Below are 24,957 nucleotides of genomic sequence, written 5' to 3' on the forward strand. Positions count from 1 at the left end.
AGCGCCTGTGGATGCAACGAAAAGTAATGGATCCTTACATTTGAAAGGGGAGAAACTAAATCGGAGGAGCACGTTGAGAAACCAATAGATTACTCATTTTCGGTATTTCTCCTTATTTCTGGCGGGGGGGTGGGTGGGGGGGAGTTTCTCCATCAGCTCCGCGGAGGAGGAGTGAACCGTAAAGAAGTTTGTGCGCGGCGTTATATTTAACCTGAGGCTGCAAAAGTAGACACACATCTCGCGGTTCTTTTTTTTTTTTTTATTTTTTTTTTTTTTTATTTCTAAGAGGGGATGATTATGAAGTGTTGGTGAGGCCACTGGAGAGGCTTGGACACCGGAGACCAGGGGCCTGGGGTGTCTATTGAGACGGACCCGCGCGTTAGCGCACCACCTGGGAACTATACGCTCCGCCAGACGCACGGAACCCACAGACCTTCTCCTCTCTCTTCTTCTTCTCTCTCTCTCTCTCTCCCCCACACCTCTGCTCTCTTCTTTATCTCTTCCCTCCTCGTGTCTCCTTCTTACTACGGGTTTTTTTTTCTCTCTTTATGCTGATGTGGACTTTATAGCCACGACAAACACCGATCATGCGATGACTGAGCGCGCTTTGGGCACATCTACAGAGTCCATTACAGGTAAAAAAAAATAATAATAATCCAACGGAAAGATGCTCCTGTACTACTCATTTAGACAAATAACCGCAGCAATATCACTTCACATTGAATGTATTGTTGACAGCCTATTGATAGGGCTGAAGTTTGGAAACGGATTGGAATAGTGGCGGGCTACAGTTACTGATGAAAGAGAGAGAGAGAGAGAGAGAGAGAGAGAGAGAGAGAGAGAGAGAGAGAGAGATTTGGGCATTGTTTTTGATGAAAAGGAATGCGAGACCCCTCTTGAATATTTTTTGGAGGCTCGTTAGGAGCTCCGTTCTATTTACCAGCTTATGACAGCAGATATGGGCTATAGATTGTCGAGCCGCATTCATTCACACATCAGTTTTGGAGCATATTCATTCTTTTAAAACAATTTTTATGCAATCATGTTTCCGATGAGGTGTGCGCATATTTTTTCTTTTCCTATAATGAACCATCTGCTCCCCACTGTTGCCTATTCCGACAATATTTAGATTTAAGTGTGAGTGTATGCTATTTACCATATATGCAAAGTTGGTAGTCCTAGATTTTATTTCAAAAATAAAAATCAGCAGATTTAAATGTTGCCCGCAGATTCTCTTGAATCTTAATGCGCTCTGCTCTGGCTGCTGCAGACACTTAAGCATTTTCCCCCGTCTGTCAGCTATATTTACTGTATCTAATCATATGTGCATTGCTTGCAGGAGGTAAATGATGGCCGAGGATGGGGGAAATCTCTCCGGGATCTCCGACGCCAGGGGCTCGGAGGGTCGCTCCTCTCTGCCGAGGACTTTTATCCGCCTCAACGACCTGTCCGGGGCCGGGACAGGAGGCGGGGAGGGCGGCGAAATGGTGGTGGAGCCGGCGTCCCCGGCGCCTGACGGGATCTCTACAACCGAGGAGGAAGTGTCTGCGAGCGGGGATGAGAACCTGCCCTACCCCGCCATGGCCCCCGTGGTCTTCTTCTACCTGAAACAGACCACCCGGCCTCGGAGCTGGTGTCTTAAGATGGTCAGCAATCCATATCCTTTTTATACCTTTTGAGATAGGAGTGCGGCGCATGCGCGAGCTTCCACCTGTGGCAGGTAAGAAACACCTGCTGGGCTCTGCAGCTTTTACCAGTTGATCTCAAGGGTTAGTGATTGATCCCAAGACGTTGGATCATAGAGTGAGCACGTGGCTTGGACGTATTGATTTTGACATATAAAAGGTTGTGTGTGTGTGTGTGTGTGTGTGTGTGTGTGTGTGTGTGTGTGTGTGTGTGTGTGTGCGTGCGGGTGTGTGTGTGTGCGAGTGCGTGTTGATCTAATTGTGTGTATCCAGTGAACAAGCTTCATGACCTACGGACAAAATGAACTGATCTGAAGTGTGATTGTGTGACTAAAATGTGTGTGTTAGTCTCATTGGTAGGGCTGCCCCTTCTTAGTCGCTTAGTCAACTAATCGGTCTTTGGTCATTTAAAAAAAAAAATCCTTTTTAATGCTGATTGACTTGTGTCGAAGAAACTTATCTGTGGTAAAAACAAGATTTAAAGTGGTTCTTTTGCGCAATAGTTTGTGGAGAAACTCATTTGTTTACAGATCTGTTGATTGGGGATGTAACGATGCATTGTGAATCGGTTAAAAAAGTCGATATAAATGTGTAAAGATTACAACATTGACATTGATCTACTTTTTGATTTCACTTGTTCTTTTTTTATTTTAGTTTTTTACTACTTTAGTTATTTTGATGAGGGATTTGTTTTAAAATTTCAATTATAAATTTTTTATTGAATTTTTGTCATTTAAGATACAGTGCAATTTTAGTGGCACTTTTGATGGGTCTCGATCATTCGGTTAAAAAACGTGTGAGGAAATCGTATTTGAACTTCAAATCGGGAATCATATCGAATCGTCAGTTGAGTGTATCGTTACGTCCATGTTGTCCATATTGAGTGTTAGTCGACTGAGGATTTCTTCAGTCCAGGAGCTGCATTCACACTAACCTGACAGGACGTGTGTGTGTGTGCAACATGTCCACGTCATGCTCTGATTCCCCAGTGTTCACCTCCCATCGATTATGCATAAGGAATGATGCAAGTGATGACAAGTTATTGACCTTGCGTGACTGGGCCTATCTAGTGAAGCGTTATAATTAGTTTATTGATACACACCTGTAGTGTCTGTTTATTGAGCAATTGCTTTTTCTTTTCGGGAGTGAATAGCTGTGGAAGGGTGGAGTCTTTTCAAGTCACGGAGCCTTATTGAATCATTCCTGCCACTGAAGTGTACTATTGATTCACAAGTGCATGGATTCGGAAGATGAGGGAAGCAGCAGGGAGAGAAAGGAGGCAATGGAGACTCTTTTCTGTCTGTGTGTGTGTGTGTGTGTGTGTGTCTTGCTCTCTTGGTGTGTAGGCAACGTACATGTGGTGTGTGAGGTTTCGGTGAATGTGAGAGGGATATGGGAAGGAATTTTTCCATTAGCCGATGCAGCTCTGCTCTGGAGGTTTCAGCATTTGTTTTGTCTCATAGGTGCTGTGTGTGTGTGTTCGTGTGTGTGTGTGTGTGTGTGTGTGTGTTTCGCGCACATACCGCGAGTGGCAACTGGACAAAATCAGTGGAGGGGCTGAGCGCTGTACGTGGGGGCCTGAATATGACCTACATGCGTTTCATAAATTAGCGCCCCTAGCGGTGGCAGGAAATACATCCTTATTTCTAAACCAGATAACGTAACCGCCGTTAACGTTGTGAAACGGTCGCATTCTGGTTAGGCTTAGGCACCAACACTAGGCTACTTAGTTAAGTTTAGAGAAAGACGCTACTTCATTTCCTGTTGTGCACGTGATGCTGAACATGACGTAGCTCTGTTTGTTCCGTAAAGTTGGAAAAAAACTCGCTGTTTACTTTTATACGGGACACACATTTGTAAGTCGTAAATGCTGCTTGAACAAACGACGTATGTGGGCGTTTTTCGTTTTTAACCCTTATCCATCTATCCGTACTTTCTGCCTTGTCTGTTGCTTCGCATTATTAATCCCCCCTTTCCTCATTTGTCACCGTTTTGATTGAGATGCTAAGCCTGTTCTCCTCTTCGTCCCAGGAACATCGTCCGGCGATGCTGCTTGCCTTTGACGCTCTTTTAACCTGCCCTGCTCCATTTCATCTTTCTTTGCCTTCTTTATTCCGCCTCGGTCTCCCAGCGATCACAGCTGATTTCCATGTTTGTAAATGTCAAATCTTTAAAAGGTCTTACAAATATACTTTTTTAGCAGCATGGCCCCATGAGTCCCCCGTGGCTCCTCAGGGAGCAAAGGCGATCCTTGGTACTATTATCCAAGTCAGGGGTTCTCAAACATTTTCATTTCATGGACCGCCCACTGGGACATAACTATTTGATAAGTATTTGACCCACGATTGGATCTGTAAGTCAAATGAGTTAGTTAGGAGGATTATTTAATTGTTATAGTTTCTCATTACTTTCTATGTATATTGCTCAACTTCCTGTCAGTTCTTAGATGTATGTAAAGGGTTCCATGCAATGGGATGGTTTGAAACTGGGTGTAACAAAAAAAAAGTTTGTGTTATCCGAAACTTTGACTGGCTGTAATTGCCACGAACACAGTTATATGGTTTACATCACACCCCAGGTGTTCACTTTTATTAGCGTAAATGACAAGCAGGGGTCATGTCATGATACGATTTTGATTTGGCTAGATTCAATTCAAGGCCTGTCATCGATATGAGATGATATCACAAACAATCATTACATTTATAGCAACTCCCAAAAAGCAACTGAAATATGATTTAACAATTTTATTACTGAGCTCTTCCAGACAATATGTAAAACAAACTATTCTTTTTAATAGGTGCAGTGTGAACAAACGACTTATGTAATAGAGTAAATATAAATTGGGAATTGAAATAAAGGCTCATCTTAAAGATGATATGATGATTTGTATCAATATTTTTACTAGAAAAATACGTAATAATAAGTATGTTACGTAACTTATGTACGTGCCATTAGTTAAGTATGAAAGTTATGCAACTTACGTACGTGGTGTTAGTTAAGTACCTAAGTCATGTAAGTTACGTACGTGGCTTTAGTTAATTACAGAAGTTATGTAACTTACGTTAGTTAATTACATAACTTATGTAAGTTACGTACGTGGCTTTAGTTTATTACAGAAGTCATGTAACTTACGTCAAGGCGTTAGTTAGGTACAGAAGTCATGTAACTTACGTACGTAGCGTTAGTTAAGTAGGTAAGTTATGTAACTTACATACTGGTTAGTTAAGTCTGTAAAATATGTGAAATATGTTACAAAAGTAAGTTAAAATAAAAAAAATGTATGTAACTTCCGTACATGTAGTTAGTTAACTACGTAAGAAAAGTAGGTTAAAATAAGTAAACGTCGACTTTTGCGTTCACACAGACACAAACGGTCTCTTGGGTGAAAGTCGTGTTGATGACCCATCCATCCCCCCCGACATGCTCCCTGCGCGAACTTTGTCGCTCTTTATTCTGCTTATTATTAAAAAAGTGCATTACTTCTTATAGGTATAAGTACCAACAGTGAATGAGAATAACCGGATCATAGATCTTTAGCACATATCATATACGTTGCAAACTCAATTGTGGGTGCGCCGTATAGTTGGGATTAGAGGTTCTCAAAACGTTCAAGTCTTACCTGACGTTACGTGTTTTGTTCTGATGGCGGCTAATTATTTCAAGTTCAAATTAAGTCTGTGGTTTCACACAGATCTGTTCAAGTTTTACAATTCTTGCTTTGAAATATTGTTGAGGATTTGCACGTATTGAAGTGGCCGCTGGATAATTTGTGATGACGTATGTTTGGGTACGTGTGCCCCCAGGGCTGCGAGTATCGTATTTGGACAGTCTCTGTTTCTCGTTTGCCCTTTAATGTCTATCTGTACCGATTTCAGAAAAGGTCAACGCTTCTAAAATGAATTGTAATGTTTTCTGAAATCAATCTTTGTCTATGTGTGTGCGCTCAAGTGTTTAAATCTGCGTGTACACTGATGCGTTTGTATCCAGAGAGCAGATGTATCTCGCTATATTTTTTAACTCTTCCTCTCTAGATCTGTGGCCCTTCTCTGCCTCTGTCTTTCTCTCTCTTCTCGAGAATGACTCCTGCAGTAGTCTCTCCTTCTCCTACTATAAATACGTTCGTGGCACACACCAGCAGCAGCCAGCTCTGATGCGCAGAGACTGCTTTCTCTCTCTGATGCTGTAGACCAACAACACAGGAAAACCCTGACTGATCTCGGGGCCAGAATATATTCTATACAGGCATATCCACGGTAAGCCCTTGGCCTCAGGCGGCCGGCGGACATTTTTTTTTTTTTAAGCAGTCTGAAGTAATTAGGACCCCTGGATACTCGCTGAGGTATTTAGGGTCTAATTGAAGACCCCTGGGGTGTATGCTCTGAGTGATGTTTTGCCCAGCGCATTGCCTGTGTGAAATTCCCTCTGCTTGTTTTGCTAATGATTCCGGCAGAATCTGTGTATGATAACGAGTTTGAGCTTTTGTGTGCATGTGAGGTTGTGTAAGCAGCATACACACACACACACACACACACAAACACTACACACACTTCCACAGGACTCCCGTAGGTGTCTCCTCTCTGGCGGGGAGCTGGATGTTGTGCCAAGACTGAGGAGGAGGAGGGAAGTTTGGGAACGCGTCCAGCACTCTCTATCCTTTTCTCACACTGATTTAAGCAGAGTATTACACGGCCCGAAAACAGTGAGGGTGAGGGAGGACACCTGGCCAGGCTAGGCGTTTGTCATCGTGTTGAAATAGCCACATCATTGGAAGACCGACAACCGCCGAGCGCTCAAGGGAGCGGAGGGAATTTTGTGGGGCGAAATAAGCTACTGATTTGTTTCTTCCTTCTGTTTCGCTCTCTTGCGCTGCGTTTCAGCGAAGCAGGCTTTCACATTTGTTGCTCGTTTTCCCCCGATGCATCTGTCAAATAATGGAAGCCGGAACAAACATTTACTTATTCAGCAGAAAATGTCTCCTTCCCTCTCCGTTTTCTTTCTCCTCCGCCTACTTCTCCTTCTCCTCCGCCTTCTTCTCCTCTGCCTCCTTCTCCTCCGCCTCCTCCTCCTCCTCATCCTCCTCCTCCTCCTCTCCTGCTTCTTTTTTCTCCCGGACCCTTAGCTTTTTTCCTCCACTGGAGTTAAAAGCCTCACGTTGGCTGAAGAGTAAGGAGGGGTGTGTTTGTGTGTGTGTGTGCCATCTATGACAGACACCAAAACCAGTAGAAAAAGAAGAAGAAAAAGAACAGGGGTGGTGGGGGGAAGGAGAAAATAAAATGAAAAAAAACCAAGGCTCAGTTGGAGAGCCGAGCGGGATTTCAGAGAACATTTTTTAAGAGTTGAAAAAGTAGGCCTGTACCCGCCATCAACTTTACTTTCATATTTTTCTCCCTCTGCCCCCACCCCACCCCCCTCGCCTGGTCCCTTGGAGCATTTTCAGCTTCTTGCAGTTTGAGTTTATCCTCATTGTGAATTCTATCTGAACTTCTATCATACAGTAGGTGTGTGTGATCATGTGTCTACATTTTAGAAGACGCATACTGTGTGTGTGTGTGTGTGTGTGTGTGTGTGTGTGTGCGCGCATTTTTCATATTCTCTATATGAACTGAATCTTTATGTTCTTTTTAACTCACTGGGAGGCTGACATGAACTCTACTTATCCACTGAAATATTTTGTTTGATGAAGTATTCATTTACTTAACCATGCAATGCCTTTTTAGCTTGTGTGTGTGTGTGTGTGTGTGTGTGTGTGTGTGTGTGTAATAGAGTGTGCGGGTACTTTTTCTGATTCATGTGTCTCGCTGAGCATGTGATGTGACATGACTTGCATGTATTTTGCATGTAAAGTGCTTGCCGCAAGGTATGCGTATCTGTGCGCGGGTGTGTGGGGTGGGTGTACTTGTGTGTATATTTAAAGCTGCAGACACACTTTTAATTTAACATTTAACATGTGTCTTGCTGAGATATTTAAAAGCATCTTTTTGTGTAAAATGCAACTTGTCAAATGGATGGGTCAGCTGTCAAAGTGTTGACAAATCAGAAGCCTTCCTGACTAGCTGTTGACCATTCTGCTGTACATATTGAAAAAGCTCTCCAACACTCACAACTTGCACTACTGTACATACTGTATAATCCTTGCACTCTGTACTGTAGCATATGTTAATAATTCATATTGTATCACGTTATTTAATATGTATTTAATCACTGCTTAAGCACTTCTGGTTAGACACAACTACATTTTGTTGCTCTGTACTTGTGACAATGTGCAATGACAATAAAGTTGAATCTCATCTAATTCACATAACCCCACCAATGACCAGTTGTTGCCCAATCACTGCCAGGGTTCGTGAGTTGTTGATTAATCTGAAAATATTTACAGTCAAACTTACTGTAGCCCAATCGAAGGCCTCGTGGAGTAGCTGATGACCAATCAGGAGAATTGGTTAGAGATTGCAGACCACAAGCAAGTCAGCTGAAAGTTTGCAAAGGGACTGGCGTAAATCCCTAAAAGTTTCAGCTATTGTAATTCTGACATTTGATGTTTTGTATAAATCATGGTTTTCATGATCCCGAGCTCCCGAGCTTCATTTCCGTTGATCATGTCCTCTAAGAGGTAAATCCATAGACACTGAGAATAGTGGACGTAGCAGCAGGGACATCAACCATTGGTTTGTGGCAATTTGGGCGTCGCCATCTCGATTTTTTTGAAATCTGACATGTTTTTAGATGAGAGGGTGGGGTTGGGGAGGATGAGCCAGTGTCGTCTATCGCTGCAATGGCGCTGCACTAAGCTAAATGCTAAAGAGGGAAAGTTGCCAATTTTCAAACGGCTGAAGCGAGTCATCAGGCCAAGTTTTGCTGGTGGGTAAACACGGACCTCTGGTTACTGGCACCATTCATCTGCATGTATGGCACACGGAACACTGAAAATCTCCAAAGTTTCACTTAATTTAGCAGCTAACGCTAGCTCTAGCTAACTAGCCCTGGTTGGCAATGTGCTACCAAACGCTGAATAAGACATTTTTAGGCGACCAAAATGTTCCAATTAACTTTGATGAAGTGAAAACACACAATGAGAAGGTCAAATTTCAAGATGAAAACACTGACAACACCCAAAAACAAGATCACGGCTATATTAATGTGCTCAGTGTCATGGTTAGCATTGCTAAACCTCTGTCCTGATTGGCAGGTCGGCGTGTCGGCGTGTAGCCACGCCCTAGAGCATCCCTTTCTTTATCGTCTATTTTAAAATAAATGGGAGCATAATTTACAAAATTGACATCATGCTGTATAGAAGAAGACTTGAAGCTAGCGATTGAAACCATAAACTCATGAAATAATAATTACGCGAGGCCACTAGAGATAGCCACCACTATAAACATTAATACGAGTTGTAATTGCTGCTTGAACAAGTGACTTGTGGCAGCGTTTTTCTGGGGAGGACTGGTCTCAGTTGACAAGTACTGTATATAGGGGAAATGGGGACAACAAATATGTGTCCAATGACACCTTTCTGTGAGCTCACTGTTAAATAAGTTAAACTTCTGGACAGAAGAGAGACATTTCTACCTCACTTAGCTCAAATTCTTCATATTCGCTTTGTAAGATGGAAACTAAGTGGTAAAATAAAAAACTTGCATAACTGCCAACCAAAGAACTCTAACGAAAACACAGCTACAGTCAACACTTTGAGCACTGACTGTAGCTGGCATTCATGTGCATGTGTGTGGGTGTAGGGCTTTTGTTATTGTTCTGGAAAATCTTTGTTACATTCAGAATTTACAGCTAGTTAGCTAGATTTATCACTGAGCCTTTGCTCTCGGCTTCGGCAGAAGGAAATGAGTGAGTGTTCATCATGTGCCAATCCAAATATCAGTTGCAGTATTTACCAGCACAATTGCAGTAATTGCATCTGTTGTATACACACTCAACGCACGCTCACAGCCAAGGTTGTTCGAAGAAAGCGAAGGTTCTTTCATTATAATGTGTTGAAATCAATCCCAACACCGGGACACTGACTGATTGATCAGTTTACTGGCAATGAAGCGCTCCTGTCACACCGTACAGTATGTGTGTGAAATTCTGTGATGCAGTCAGCGCCACGATGAAAGTGCCAATTATTGATGAATAACACGAGTGACAATCAAGAAGGGATGGCAGGAGAGCGAGAGAGAGAGAGATGGTGGAAGGGAGCGAGGCTGAGGCAGAGCCCAGACTGCGTTAAGGTGTGAGTAGACGACCCAGTATGAGGTCTGTCCTTAATGAGGAGCTTTGTTTAAGCTGTTAAACTGCAAACAGACTGAGCACAAAGAAAACCCTTCTTTGTGCTGAGCCTGCTACTCATTTTTCTACTTTCTATCGCTGATTGCTACACTTTAGTTCCAATCTACAGTCAGCTCATAAAGGCGCTTATACATTTTCTGCTCTACGCACCTGATGTTTGGTAGGTTTTTCCTGGGAAAAGCCCTTCCCATTTTGTGCACACAAAGTGACACATTATTACATTTTGCCAAAGCAACAGCAGGGTATCATTTAGCACAACTAACGCATGTGCATTCAGCATCTTGCTTGGCAAATTGCTGCTACAGCTGTGGTTGCTACAAACGAATTCCTCCTCATGGAAATCTCACATACGTAATAGAAATCAATCACAGGTTTAAATATAGGTTTACTGGTGCAAAATCCAACCCCATGGGGTATCGATGTCTGTTCAGAACACTGTAGTGTTTCTATATGTCAATGCTCCATTCCGTTTTCACTGTGGATGTATTGATATTTAGCCTCAACACTCAACGCTGAAGAAAACAAGAACTAGAAGTCGGATGTCCACTACTAGAGAGGGAATGGATAAAAATCAAGGCACTGGCTGATGTACAAAAGTCAAAAATCCTTGTTATTTTTTGTTGGTTACTCAAATTAAAAGCAAGACCAACACATATCAACTGTACTAACGTGAGAATTCCCACAATCAATTGTGGCTTCCTCACTGCCCCTGTATACATTATGTGACACATAAAGGTAATGAATACATACATATATGCACACTGTACATTTATTTTAGAATGGAAGAAAATGTATTGCTCAGCCAGGAAAATGTAGAAAAAAAGGTTCTTTAATGGTGGCTTCATACCTAACACAGCCCACTTAGTTTGAAACAAATACTGGGAAAGTGACTGGGGTCTATTTTTTTTGTTATCATCAGCTGGCTAACAACTGGAGACCCAGGCCTTATATTAGATACAGGCCTCTATTTTGTAATTGCTCCTGTTTCCCAGTTAATGCAAACGTGTTTACCTGTTGTGTTGTGTCTTACCAGTTCAGTGAATGACAATCAACTTTTCTAAAACAAATGAGGTCCCCTGGTAATACTAGTCCGGTTGCAAATTGGGCTTAAGACGTGACTCTGCTGATGGGAGTAGAGCTGTGGGAATGACCATTATAATGAGTTTTACCATTTGAGACGTTGTAGGCAACAGGTAATTCCACCCGTCCCCAAAGTTATTATTGTTTGAATCCTGGCCATATGTTTGGCTTTTATATGAGTAGTAGCTTTAGAACAACATGGAAAGTCAGATGAAGAACTACCAAGCCAAGGGAAGAAAAACATTGTGGCGCTCATTTACAAGTGATTACAAATCATATAATCAATTTTAATTACTCAAGTGTGTCTCTGAGGTGTCTGCTTGTCTGACTTTTAAATCCAGTGGAAAGCCTTAGCAGCCTAATCTAAACATGGAGAATACATTGGATCGGAGTACTGCGTGTTTTGATTCACAATGGAGATCTGCTGACTGAAGCTGCGGTGTATGGCTGTTCACTGGTAAAGCAATCACACGTTCTCTGATTACCTACGTAACCTGGTTTCTCAGAGTAACCCGGTTACTTAAGTGCATGTAAATGCACTGACTGGGTTTGTAGGCCAGGCCTGGCAGCTGTCCGTGTGTGTGTGTGTGTGTGTGTGTGTGTGTGTGTGTGTGTGTGTGTGTGTGTGTGTGTGTGTGTGTGTGTTGGCAGGGGGGGACTGGCTAACCTGATACACACCCGGTGAAACTCCGACCACAGTGATTCAGGGGAAAACCGCAAACTCCACTGTAGACTGCCAGACAGCAGCAGGAAGCACTCACTGTCTCTCAGTATGTGTGTGTGTGTGTGTGTTTTTGGCTGTGTCCATGTGTCAGCATACAGTATATGTGTGACTGCGCATGAATGTATAAATGCATTTTTTTTTGGTGTTCCTAAAACTGCTTTGTGCTCAAATTTTCCTTGATTGTAACTTGTGGCGTTGTTTCATTTTTCCCTGTCGGACTGTGTTGTGCTCTTCCACCCCCGTGACTCTGGTGGCCTAGTTAACACATTAATGTGAATCCTGTAAAAACCACAGGCTAGCTCGCCAACGGAGGAAAAAGAAGGATAGCGGAAGGGTCTAAAACAGGAGGTAGTGAAACCGAGAGGGAGGGATGGAGGGTAGACTTTTGCAGATTGGCTGCAGAAAGTCGTCTGCCGCCCAGTAAAAATCACTTCCCAGCGTGTGTCTCGCCCGCTCTAATTCTTTGTTTTCGCCTCCAGCCACAGTATCACCCCTCTCATATTGGCTGTGGCTCGAGATGCACAGTCACGTGTTTGTGTTTGTCTCCAGACAGCAAATATGTCACTGGTTTTCAATCAATTATTTGTACAGGGGAGAACAATTAGTGTGCATAAAAACCCCAGCAGTTAATTACTGCTACTTCAGAAAACGGCTTGTCATGATTAGGATGTAAGAACAAACAAAACAATTCTGTCACTGTCATCTGCAGATAATTATCCAGAACGGCAGTCTGGTTAGATGATTAGATGATTAGTTCGTTTGGCTGGTTGGCAGGTGTTATTGTTGGCTGTTTGGGTAGATGGTTAGTTGAAAGGTTTGATGGTGGACTGGTTTGGTGGTTACATGCTTGGTTGACTGGTTAGTAGATTGGGTGGGCAGATACTTGGGTGATTATTCCATTGGTTGACAGGGTAGTTGGATGATTAGTTGGTTGATTAGTAGGCAACTGTTGACCAGTCTTGTATAAAGTACTCAAAAGCAATTCTTGAGTAAAAGTACAAGTAGCTTACCAGAAAATGACTTTGATAGAAGTTAAAGTCTCCTTTTAGAACATCACATGGAGTAAAAGTATTAAAGTATTTAATATTTACTGTACTTCAGTATCCATAGCAATTTTCTGATATTAAATGTACTTAATTATTAGAAATAAAAGTAAAAGTAAAAAAAAAACTTTGATTATGGTCATCATCTGTTACCATGGCAGCAGAGCCTGCACGAGTTACTTCCATGACACTATAAGTCATTATGCTTTCTCCTCTTTCTTTAGTTTTGGCCTATGTTTTTATTTGATTTTTTGCCGTTTGGCCACAAACAGGCATCACGTCACCAACTGGAATGGAGCAATGATACGCCAAACCTGCTTTTTTCAGTGTAATACATTTTTTCTGATTTTATTTTGTAGTAAAGAGTAACTAAGATGCTTAGGGGAAATGTAGTGGATTAAAAGTACACATTTTATTTAGGAACTGTAGTGGAGTGGAAAAAATAACGAAGTAAAGTAAAAATTCTTCTTAAGTACAGTAGTGAAGTATTACAACACTGCTGTTGACTGTTGAATGGTTGGGTGTTTGACTGGTTAATAGATTGGTAGGTTGACTGGTTGGGTATTTGATTGGTTGGTAGGGTTGTTGGCTGGTTTATTTAGTTGTTTGACTAATTGGATGGTAAGGTGTTTCATTGTTGGGTCATCAATTAGGTGGCTTCTTGATTTTTTTGGTAGATTTGTGGATGACGTGTTAGGTCTGATTGGTCGATTGGTTGGTAGTGTGGTTGGCGGATTGGATGGTAGATTGGTCTGTTGATGGGTTGGGTATTGTATTGATTGATTGTCCATTTGGTTTGCGGGGTGGTTGACAGGTTTGATAGTTGAGACAGATTCAAGTTTTGGCAGAAACGCATCCAAACGTCACGCTGTGGTGGCCAATCCTGTAACCGCCGATCAGACTTGTCAGTCCGTTTTAGGCGGTGTGAGACTCCTGTAGCCTGACAAGCCAGACCCACATCAAGATGTTGGGTCTGGGAACTCACCATTGGCAGGGCTCAATCTGAGGGGCGGGATAAATGGTTGTCTTTCATATCCCTCTGCACTCAATAGGATAGCGCGACAACTAACCAGAGCAACGTTAGTTGATAGATTAAACTTTTGCCGTATCCGCTCGGCAAAACTCCGAACACATCTTGAATTTTTTAAGAATGACTTCTTCTAGACGGACCTTGGCTACAAATTACATTTGCTGCCGCTAGGGTGCGTCTAGATTTCTAGGCTAAGGCTCCTGTACAGTAAACAGGAAACATCGCTGCCTCTACCGCTGCCACAAGAAAGTTTAAAAACACAATGAGGATATAAAATTCTACTTGTGCTACATTGCGGGGTTGAAGAACACAACAGAATTTCACACAAATGTGCCATTCAAGTGACACTCCCACTGCCAGATCGGTGGTCTGGGTGGGGCCCTAACACGTTAGAAAGGAGCACCCATCTTTTGAAGTTTAGTCCTGGAAACAACACAGGTGTTTCCATTTGATATGTAGCCATGAAGATGGACATACGGACACCCCACAGTTTATACACATATATAGCGTACCGAAGGGAATGAGGAAATGACCTTTCTTAATTTATTTTCCCTTTCAATGTGTTTTTTTTCTCCTTCTTCAACACCCCCCTCTCCTTGGGCTGTTCCGTGAGATGGCTGTAAGTTTATGTAGGGCTCAGGCCAGGATTTTCCTACCAGCTTTTTCTCATTAGGGTATTCTAGAAGACTTGAGCTTGGCTCCACAGAGTGGCAACAGAAGAGGGTGGGGGTATAGAAGAAGGAGGGATGAGAGGATGGGGGGGGGTGGGCAAGCTATAGACTTACTCTTACACTGCAACATCTCAATGGGCACCTGAATCGAGTTATCTTTAACTGTCTCACCACGGCTGTGTCTGTCCCATGTCATATGGTGTAGTAGTAGCTCAGCCTTTAGGGAGTTGGGTTGGGAACCAGAGGGTCACTGGTTCAAGTCCCCATCAGACCAAAGCTGGAGAGGTGCCAGTTCACCTTCAGGGCACTGAAAATAAATTATTATTATTATATCCGATGCCTCAGTTTCTCTCCTTTCTCATACACCTCTCCACTCTCTTCATCTGCCTCTCTCTATCCCAACACATACTTCTGTCTTTCCATATTTACAAGGGGAATCAGTTACTCTTTCCTATCTTGTCTGTCTTTTTCTCTGCTAGACATTCTTGCTCCACCCTCTGCTCATACTTCCTGTGATAACTACATCTCTTTTCCAGCTGTTTTTTCACCCCCTTAAATTGATATGTTTGTGAACAGCACAGCAGGGGATGCCATGTCTGACAGTCAGAAGTACTCTTTTTGTTAGACCCTGTTACTAACTGGGGACTCAGGTGGCGTTGACACACACCAGATCTCACCGCTGGCCTTATCTCAGTACCGACACACACTCACACACACTTCTCTAGGGACAAACATGTAGAGTGACCAATCAGCCGACTGTCGAAATCTCTCTCTGCCTCTGTATCTCTATTTCGATCGCTCTCTGTCAAGCCATCAGAACACTAATCTGGATTTTCCTGCAGCAGGGCCGGGGAGTCTAGTGAAGGAGCGAGAAAAAAAAAGAAAAAAAAAGAGATGTCTTATTATAGATAACAGACGAGGGATATAAATACATCTGGGGGCGGGAAGCTTATATAAGTCATGATATGTCCATTGGCCTCTCAGCCCGCCTGTGCAAGAGACCCTGTGTGTGTGTGTGTGTGTGTGTGTGTGTGTGTGTGTGTGTGTGTGTGTGTGTGTGTCTACATCTGTGTGCATGTGTGACCTGTCCAAAGCCTTGTTCAGCTATAGCTACCATAGGTCTGTTGCTTGCTTCCACCTACAGCCAGAGCTTTAATAAATCTCTCGCATAATGTAAATACAATATATAACATGGCTTAATAATACGCACAGCAGATTGCATTACAGTCATTCACTCAATTAATGTAACGTTCTGGTTCCACGGTACGCCTGAAGCCATAACATGTGCAGTAATCCTGCGTTGTTCCAGTAGAGGCTGAGTTAAAGCTAATGAACTTCACCAGCTATGTCTGCACAATGGGCTGACCACCAGAGGGGACGTGTGTGTGTGTGTGTGTGTGTGTGTGTGTGTGTGTGTGTTTTCGGTCATTATATGGACGTCTGTTGTGTCTAATCCTCCCATGCAGTGTGTAATTAAGAAACACTGTTTTTTTAAGCATGGCCATGTATCGATGAGCACATGTGTTGTGTGTGTGCATGACTGAGTGCTCGGTCATTGCAATTGACCGCTCGTTAAACCCCTCTCCTGAACAGCGATTGTCCAATCATAGCTTAGAAACTGTTAGTAGGCACTGCAGGTCTGTAAAGCTTTCTCCACATAATGCAAAGTATGAGGGATTAAACTAAGTGTTTATCTGCCTTAGTGTATATAAAGATTGACGACATGACAGCTCCCCAAAACTAAGCCAAATCATCTGGATCGCCCACCGGTGGCTGGCTGAAGTACAGGTCATAGCCCCAGCCATGTTAGTGGATGGGACATGGAATCAATTTTTCCAAAAGATGGATTCCGTTATTTTTGGTAGTTCTTATCTTGCATTTATGTATGTATGTCAGAGTGTTCATTTTTTCTGATAAGTTTCATTCGAAGAATTATTTGATGCTGTTTAAAGGGAGTGTAACATCATGATTGACAGCTGTGATTGCCAGGTCTATGTATGTGATAGCGCGGCTCTTACCCCGATGACTACTGCACAGACTCTAGCTCCAAACGACATCAGTAGCCCAAATGCCAGCGCCCGTATCCACACTATTTTGGCTTCATTTTTGTACAGTGGGATGTAGTGGAGATGCGTCATCCATCATTATATACAGTCAATAGCTCAATAGCTCTAACTTAAGCTGTAAATGGTAGCATGCCCGGCTAACTATCTTACAGTAGCAACTTAATCCAGCGTTACTTTCAAGACCAATGAGCATTTCATACTACATTACTTGGGTCACAAAAAACAACAACACAAAACACATCCACAGTATTTCTCCATCTGGTACTGGATGATAACAGAATTTAGAATTAACAGCTCATTGATTTTGTGAAAGTTTACACTTGTACTTGTTCGGAAGAAGTAACAAGCATTGCTTGAACTGTTATCCAAGATAGCGTCATATTGGTTAGGCTTGCACACTGGTTAGTCCTTATCCTGAAGGCATTTTATCTTGTAATGTTATGAATGAAACATATTTTTTTGAAAATATGAACAATAAAGCATGAATCTACCTCCTACTCTATCATGCTTCTCTAAGTCCGAGTACGTGACCTAGGCAGCCAAAAAGCGTCATGTTGGATGTTGCATCTTTCCTTATAATACAATAAATACTAAGATTATAACTAGCTTAACACTGCAACATAAAAACAATGCTGATTCTTTTTTTCAGTGTCTTCTACAACTGGTGAGAATGTTGCCTCTTTGCCTAGGACATGCAACTTTAGCCTCAGACTTGATATAATGTACGTAGCCATCAAGTGTGAGTTTGAGAGCCTTTTACTGGATGCCCATTTTAAAATGAGTTAGCTGGAAACATTAAAAAGTCAGCCGGAGATAGTTTTCAACCAACTCATGGAGCTAACGTTAGCTTGATTAGCTAGCTTAGTTCCAGCGGATAAAATCTGCCAGCGACAGCTATCGTTTTAGCCTGGAAATTGATGGTCACCGCCTAGAAATGCTTTTATATCTCTCTGTCTGAAATCACAGACCCACGTATTATTACTAAGAATTTTGAGTGGTATGCCTGTTATAGTTGTATAAGCTTTCCTTTCTCACACAACTCATAAGTAACGGGTGGGAGTGGGCGCTTAATGAGTCAATAATGCTTTTTACGTATAGCTACAAGGGTGACCCACAGGCCTCGCATGCTAAGCTTTACTGTACACAGTAATGTGGGTTAAGTGTGTGAATGTAATTCATATATGCCACTCATGGGTGTGCTTGTTGGCTTGTGCGCATGTAATGTATGGGAAAGTCAGTATGTGTGTGTGTTGTCTGTGTACTTACTTTTGTCATACTGTAATTACTCCGCTTCACTTCAGTGCCCTTTCACTGCGATCCGTTTTGCTCAGGCTGTGGCACTGACATGACAAGAGACACACACACACACACACACACACACACACACACACACACACACTCTATTGGGCTCTCTCCCTTCAGCGCTTGGCCCAAATCACTGTGACATTTACCATTTCGCAGCCATTAGAGCTTAATGTGCCAGGGGTGACTGTGTGACAGTGGCTGCTCCAGAATCAGATCACAGCATTTTGTCAAAGTGCCCAGCCTCAGCATCCTTAGACCTGCTACACCTGTGCTGGGATCAGCTGAGGAGGGAATGCGATCAAGTCCCACGAGCCTGAGGCTTAGCAGACTTGAAGGCGGTTACAAGGTCAGGTGATACAGGTGTAATCTGTTAGACTGACAGAGTGTCAGAAAGTGACGGTCACAGTTCAGTGATTAGCAGCTGATCATAGAGACCTCCAGTACTAATACCACACTGTATTAAAATACTCTGTAGAAGTAGTCAATGCAGAAACTGGAAACGATCAAAACATCCCATAATATAAGGAATTTGCATACTTAGGTTTTGGCCTACAATGGTCGAAAAAAAAATTATTTTCACCTTGGCCTTGAGGGCTTCCATTGTTTAGTGATTTTTTTCTTAACGTACTTAAAGCTGCTATTTTTTTCTTTTTCTTTTTTTTTTTGGAGCAGCAACACAAACACCAAGGGCCCCATCTTGCACCCGGCGCAGCGCAAAGCCCGACGCAAGTGTCTTTGCCAGTTTAAGACCGACGCAGTTGTCAATTTCCCGTCCAGCGCCCACGCCGTTTAAATAGCAAATGCACCTGCACCCATGGGCGTGCTGGTCTTACGGGGAGGTGTGTTCAGGTGAATTCTGGGCGTATTGCTATCTAGAGGCAGCGGAAAGTGATCGCGCCATTGACCAACAAAAACCTGATCTAAAGTCAATAACGCAGCATTTCATTGTTATTTTAACTGCAAATAAGTAAAATGCGCCTAGGCTTATGCACAGCGCACGCACACTATGCTTGTTACACACACACAGGGACGCACAGCAGCACACAAACATGCAAAAGATTACAAATTTAAATATTACGGCGCAAATCCGCCATCATAACAGCAACCCGCGCCCGGCTTTTAAAGGGAATGGTAGATGACACTCTGATTGGTTTATTGCAGGTTACGCCCAAAACACCCCTATGAATTAATGAAGTCACTAAGTCCAACCCTTCTGAACCATGCGCCCGGCGCACAGACCCTTTTTTCCGCAGTTAAACTAGCAAAAGTGGATCTGGACACGCCCTCAACGCACCTGCGCCAGGCGCTTCACGCCCTGCGCTTCGATCGTTAAAATAGGGCCCAGAGTCTCCTTTATCGCTATAATTTGTAATAATTTATTTAAATATCTGGAACTTTAGCTGCTAAATGCTCCACTGCGTTCACTAGCTAGTAGGGGTTGGAATCACGATAATTATGTCATGATACAAAATTATTGCGATTTTAAACGTATTTCAATATTCTGCGATATATTGCAATTTATTACCTTTTTTCCAACTTCAAATGATGTCCCCAAAAGGAAACTTTGTCAACATCTGTTTGATCTAAAAAGATACATTTCTCTGTTTGTTCATCTCACTTGAATTTATTTTTTTTGCTGCAAAATGGGATTGTCAAGCAGACAAACTGACCAACACATATAATAATAGCTCGATACTTGGCGTCTGTGTAATCGATACAGTATTGCCACAGAAAATATCGTGATACTATGCTGTATCGATTTTTTTTTCAACCAGCCCATAGCTAGTTGCTAATTTTGCCTGTCTGCCGTTTGGTGGTGGGCAGGTACTGTAAAGTGGGCTCATCACGGAGCTTTTTTTTTTTTTCTGAAAACAGCTGCCCGCTGTGGCTGGAGATAGATGTGGTAGATGAGTTCTGTGAAACTCCACCAACAGCACAATCTGGGGGCAGGAAAACCAAACATTGAGCGTAAAGATGCTAATAATAACATCAAAAATTACTACCGGCGACCTCTTTCACATCAAACATATTCATTTGACCTATTTTATTTTTTTCATGTGAAAATAGTGACACCCGTGTAAAAGAGGTCTGCTGTGAAAAAGGCCTACTTTGTATAGGTTTGGGACATTTTTTATCCCACAAACAGTTAGCCTATCTGTCACAAGTAAAGCACTTTCAACCAAAATCATGATTTCAACACGTTACTCTAAGTATTAGAATTGTAAAATTCAATTAGATTTCAAAGACTGCCCTGTGTCAGGGGCGATTCTAGGATCAGACTTTTAGGGGGGCTCAGCCCCTAATGAGATTGTGACACTGATACAGTGCCTTGCAATAGTGTTAACCTAAATCATTACTTTCACTGGATAACAATGAATACATGTATTTATTATTATAACAGAGGATAAATGCAAAATTTTGAACAAAAGAACTACAAAAGTCCCTTTATGGACTACCAGAATCAATAAATAAATAAAACATATACTTGCATAGTATTGGCGACAGCGACAAAGGATATTAAACCTGTTTATTTGAACCTGTAATTGTTTGCCCTCTGTCACTGACAGACAAGATCACAAACTCTAACTTGAAGCACTAAAAAGTATTATAATTTTTTATTGTATATCATTATGGGGCTTGAGCACCCCTAAAAAGGGTCTAAAATTGCCACTGCCCTGCGTGACTATTGCTTAGCAATATTGCTTCAGACGAAGTCATGCTAGATTAGTACCTGAATTGTGAGTCAAGAAGTAATGAAAAAAGTTGGACAAAGTAATAAAAAAAAGTATATATATATATCTTTATCTCGAAAGCCCACCAGCTTCCCCAAACACTCGCATATGGCAACAACAGCAGCAGAGAACATACAAGAAACCTACAATACCTGCATCCCGCACTGATACAAAGAGACCTAAATGCAAACAGTTTCGACCCTCTTCCTCCATCACACATATTGCATTCAGACACTCCCACACTTTCATAAATGTTACAATATCATTTCTGGGAGGAATATGCCTTTGCTCCACCCTAGGGTGTAGGCCATCCACCCACATGCAGGATTAGAAAGAGAGCGAGATCTGCTTTTTGTCTTGATTCATTTTTTTCTCTTAGTCACCACTATCCAATCATCCTCCCTGTTCCCTCATTTCCACACTTCCCACTGTGTGCGTGCGTGTGCGTGCGTGCATCATGAACACATGACACTGTCATGAACACATGAACCCTAATCCTAACCCTCACCCTAACCAAAAATTGTCATGACAAAAAACCGAATGACACTTAATGGCAGAAGCATTACGTCATGAACGTTCATGACTTGTTTATAATGTTTATGACACGTTCATGACAGTGTCATGTCACTCTTGTGTAGCTACCTTCAAGTAAAGTGTAACCAAACTAGCTAACTAAAAACTCAAATGAATGAAAACTAATTGAATATTCAAAACTATAAGAACCTTTGTGTGTATGTATGCTTATAACAAGTGTGTGTGCCATTAAGATGCAAGATCTGTTCTTTTATTAGCCCACAGGCTAACAAAGCATAGCTGGGCCCGATGTACAGTACAAGCTCACGGGGAGGTCTTGCTGCTCTGTTGCAGTGTGCGCATGTGAGTGTTTATGTGTGTGAGTTCTACAATCATCCCTGGGTAACTGCACACAGTTTGCAGATGTAAACTGAGAGGGAAACCCTGTCGGGTCCCTGGAGAGGTTTGTGTGTGTGTGTGTGTGTGTGTGTGTCAGTGACTTGAAACAAGCTCTTACTGTATGTTTGTTTGTGCAGTATGTAATCCCGTGTGAGTGTGTTCACCTGTATTTATGCATTGCGTAGTTGCCAGTCTTTGCCATATGTGTACATATGTCTGTGTTTTTTTTCATTTTGTGTTTGTCAGTTGTGGCTCAGTGGGCACATGTAGTCTATCTGAGAGTGTGTATTTTACTTTGTGAAACACACTCGCGAGCGCGTGTGCGCACACACACACACACACACAAACACACACACACACAAAGTGCAGGGAGGGGGAGCCTCCGCGCTGGTGGTTTCCGTGTCCCTCGTTAACATGCTCTGCTCAGGATTTCCTACAAGATGTGGCTGCAAAACCAGTTCCAGACTCCCCTGTCTGTCTCTCTCTTCTTCCCTCAGCCCTTCGCTTCCTCCTCGTCTCTTTGTCTTTTGACAACGAGAGAGAGACACACTAAGCTAAGGGAGAGAGAGAGAGGGAAAGAGAGAGAGAGAGAGAGAGAGAGAGAGAGAGAGAGAGAGAGAGAGAGAGAGAGAGAGAGAGAGAGAAGAAGTGGGAGTCTGCTTCTAATTTAAAGTGTTCCCTGGCCGTCCTCCTCTGGGTCCTAACTCCCCTCTGTGTTGACGCAGGCCACCAAGTGCCTCTCAAAATAAAAACACAAATTAAATTCATAAATAAATGAAAGCGCGTGTGCCTGTGCTCTGGTTGTTTGCCTTCGTCTTTATTATGTGCTCGTGTGTGTCGAACAACAGCTGTTCTCGTGCTCCTCTCTCTTGATTGGACACCGTGTATCTAAATGGAGTTTGCTTGTCCCTCTCGTTATCTTACACGAGTGTGTTCAAGCTTCAGAAAGTGTAGTTGTGCGGGCCTTGTGGTGGAGAAAGCTGATGGCACACTTTGGAGGAAGTCACTGATTATTATTATTATTAACGATTGTGTCAGGAATTAGGCAATATTGATAAAATGTTATTTTAGTACATATCATTTTGTGTCGTTTTAGTGATTTACTTTTTATTGTGGTAGTACATTTACTAGAAACACAATTGAGAATGTATGTACAGATATGAGAACAGGTGAGAATATCTGTTTATTGACAAAATGAAATGCCTAACAAATTATGACATGTCATCTTACTACTTGAAATTAAATATTGCCGTGAAGCTGTCCTGCTCATTGATTTACAGTATTGATTCACAGTATTGCCTGTAATGAGCTAATGCAACCCCAGCTACAGTATTACAAAGTGTGCTTTTTTTGCTCAAATGTCATGTAAACAAGGAACCTGATCACTTTAATATGGGCAGGGGATTAAGGAAACCTGAACGACACAGCATCTTTTATTACTTCAACACTTGGGCTTCAACGCTGTTCAACTGATGTTGCTGCAGTGTTTACATTTTAAATCCACTCTTGGTTTGCTGATGTTGTTAATAATTTCTCCCCAATTTCGGATCACATTCCGTTTGGAACCTGTTCGATTGTGTAGTTTTTGGTTTAGAAGCCATTTTGCCGATTTTGCTGCTATACTTCGCAACAGTCATTCCACTGCTACATTTAGCTACATGCTAAGGGCAGGGAAATTTCAAGTCATTGCTTCTGGAACATTTCCAGTTGTGTAGTTTTTGGTTTATACCGATAGCCGTATGCTTGTGTGTCAATGTCGAGATGTGTGCCGGGTCCAATCCAGCATTCACGACTAACAGTTGAATGGTCAACATTGTCTCCTAGAAATGCTGTTTTTGGTGTTGTTATTGGCGGTAAAAGTCTCCTTCGTCATATCTAAACGCGCTTTTGGTCGGGACTGTTAGTGTCATTTTTGATGCAGTTAGGTTAAGGAAAAGGTCGTGAGTGGGCTTACGTTTACATGACACGCAGGACGACGGTTGGGTTTAGGAAAAGAAGAACGAGACGGTTAAGAAGAATGGGACAGATGGGTTTAGGAAAAGAACAACAGGACGGTTAATAAGAATGGGACGGTTGGGCCTCCTTGGGCGGTTTTCAGGTTTTCATACAACTTGCTACTTAGTGCTACGTCATCTTCAAACGCGCTTTTTACGTCGTATCGGACGCTGACCGCCACTGGCCAAACGTCCGTATGTTACGAGTTCTGAGTCAGAACGGGTTGATTATATATATATATATATATATATATACTCCTAATTTCCAACTGCAAATATGTCAATGTCTGATATAATACGGAAAGGTTTTTAATGGACATATCTGCCACGTCACAAAATGGTCTTACTGAACTTTCAGTATCTGCAAAACATTGATGGAAATATTTCATTTGTTTTCCGAGAGTATCCACTCTTACAGTACAGTATCCGCTCCTAGCAACTAAAAGGCAATTAAAGTTTGTTATGGTTCTGTTTAGGCACTCAAATCACTTGTTATGTTAGGCAAAGATTGTGGTCTTGGTTTAATATTGAATAAATGTGGGACTCAGGAGACACTCTGGTCATTGTACGACGGCCTCCCTACAACGTTGGTGCGGTACTTGTGGAACTTGGCACTGTATTTCCTGGAGACATTTTGTTTTTTCCCACTGAACAAAGCTCTGGCAGTTATTACAAGTATTACATAAACATCATTTGTAGGAGACAGGGTTGAAATAGGATGGCACAATCTCAGTAAACAAATTTCTATCATCTCATTCTTTATATTGTTATATTGCCCAACCCAACCGTCTCTATTTCTTTGTCAACTGGATTAAAACACATTTCCCGCTGTCTCACACCTGTGGTAGGTTTCTAAAACTTAAGACCATGTTTCCTGTATTTCCCATTTCCGTGCTGTCAAAATGTTTTTCTTGATAAGCTCATTCAGTCACAGCTTTTCTGCTTGGATTTGTTAAATAAGTCTGCCTTTTGCTATTTAATCCAGGATGCTTGTCAGCAGTGTTCCACATTTGATTTGACAGATTGGCTTTTTGCCTGTGTGGCTATAGAATACATTAGCACAAACACGTCACTCACAAATTACCCTAAAGTTGAACCTGTGTCACACAACTACTACATGAACATGAGGTCAGACAAATGAACATGCATGCAGTGAGTGAACATGCTGAGCATGCATTCCTGATGCTAATACAGGAGAAGGCTGGGGAGCGGGCAAGATGTGGTGTAGCGCTACAGTGTATGAGGCCACATCTGTTACATAGATGTGTTGACTGACATTGTTCTATAACAATAATAATCTTCTTTATTGTCTACAAATGTTTAAATTGTTCTTCGGCTTCACAGGTTGATTAAAACACATCATAATAAATCACAATACAAAAAATGAATAGCACGGCATACACAGTACATACAACAATAGCAGACATGGTTCCAG

General features: G+C 42.2%; 1 protein-coding gene across 1 annotated transcript in view; it reads left to right on the top strand.

Annotated features, from left to right (window-relative positions):
- The first annotated feature begins 1,568 nt into the window (after positions 1-1,568).
- Positions 1,569-24,957, top strand: part of cacna1g (calcium channel, voltage-dependent, T type, alpha 1G subunit) — a 370,250-nt gene continuing 346,861 nt past the window's right edge. Inside the window, exon 1 of the mRNA XM_028567497.1 lies at positions 1,569-1,657. Coding sequence (XP_028423298.1) covers positions 1,581-1,657 — 77 coding nt within the window. The 5' untranslated portion in view covers positions 1,569-1,580. The remainder of the gene's footprint in view (positions 1,658-24,957) is intronic.

Source organism: Perca flavescens, chromosome 21, assembly GCF_004354835.1.
Source record: "Perca flavescens isolate YP-PL-M2 chromosome 21, PFLA_1.0, whole genome shotgun sequence".
Taxonomy (NCBI): domain Eukaryota; kingdom Metazoa; phylum Chordata; class Actinopteri; order Perciformes; family Percidae; genus Perca; species Perca flavescens.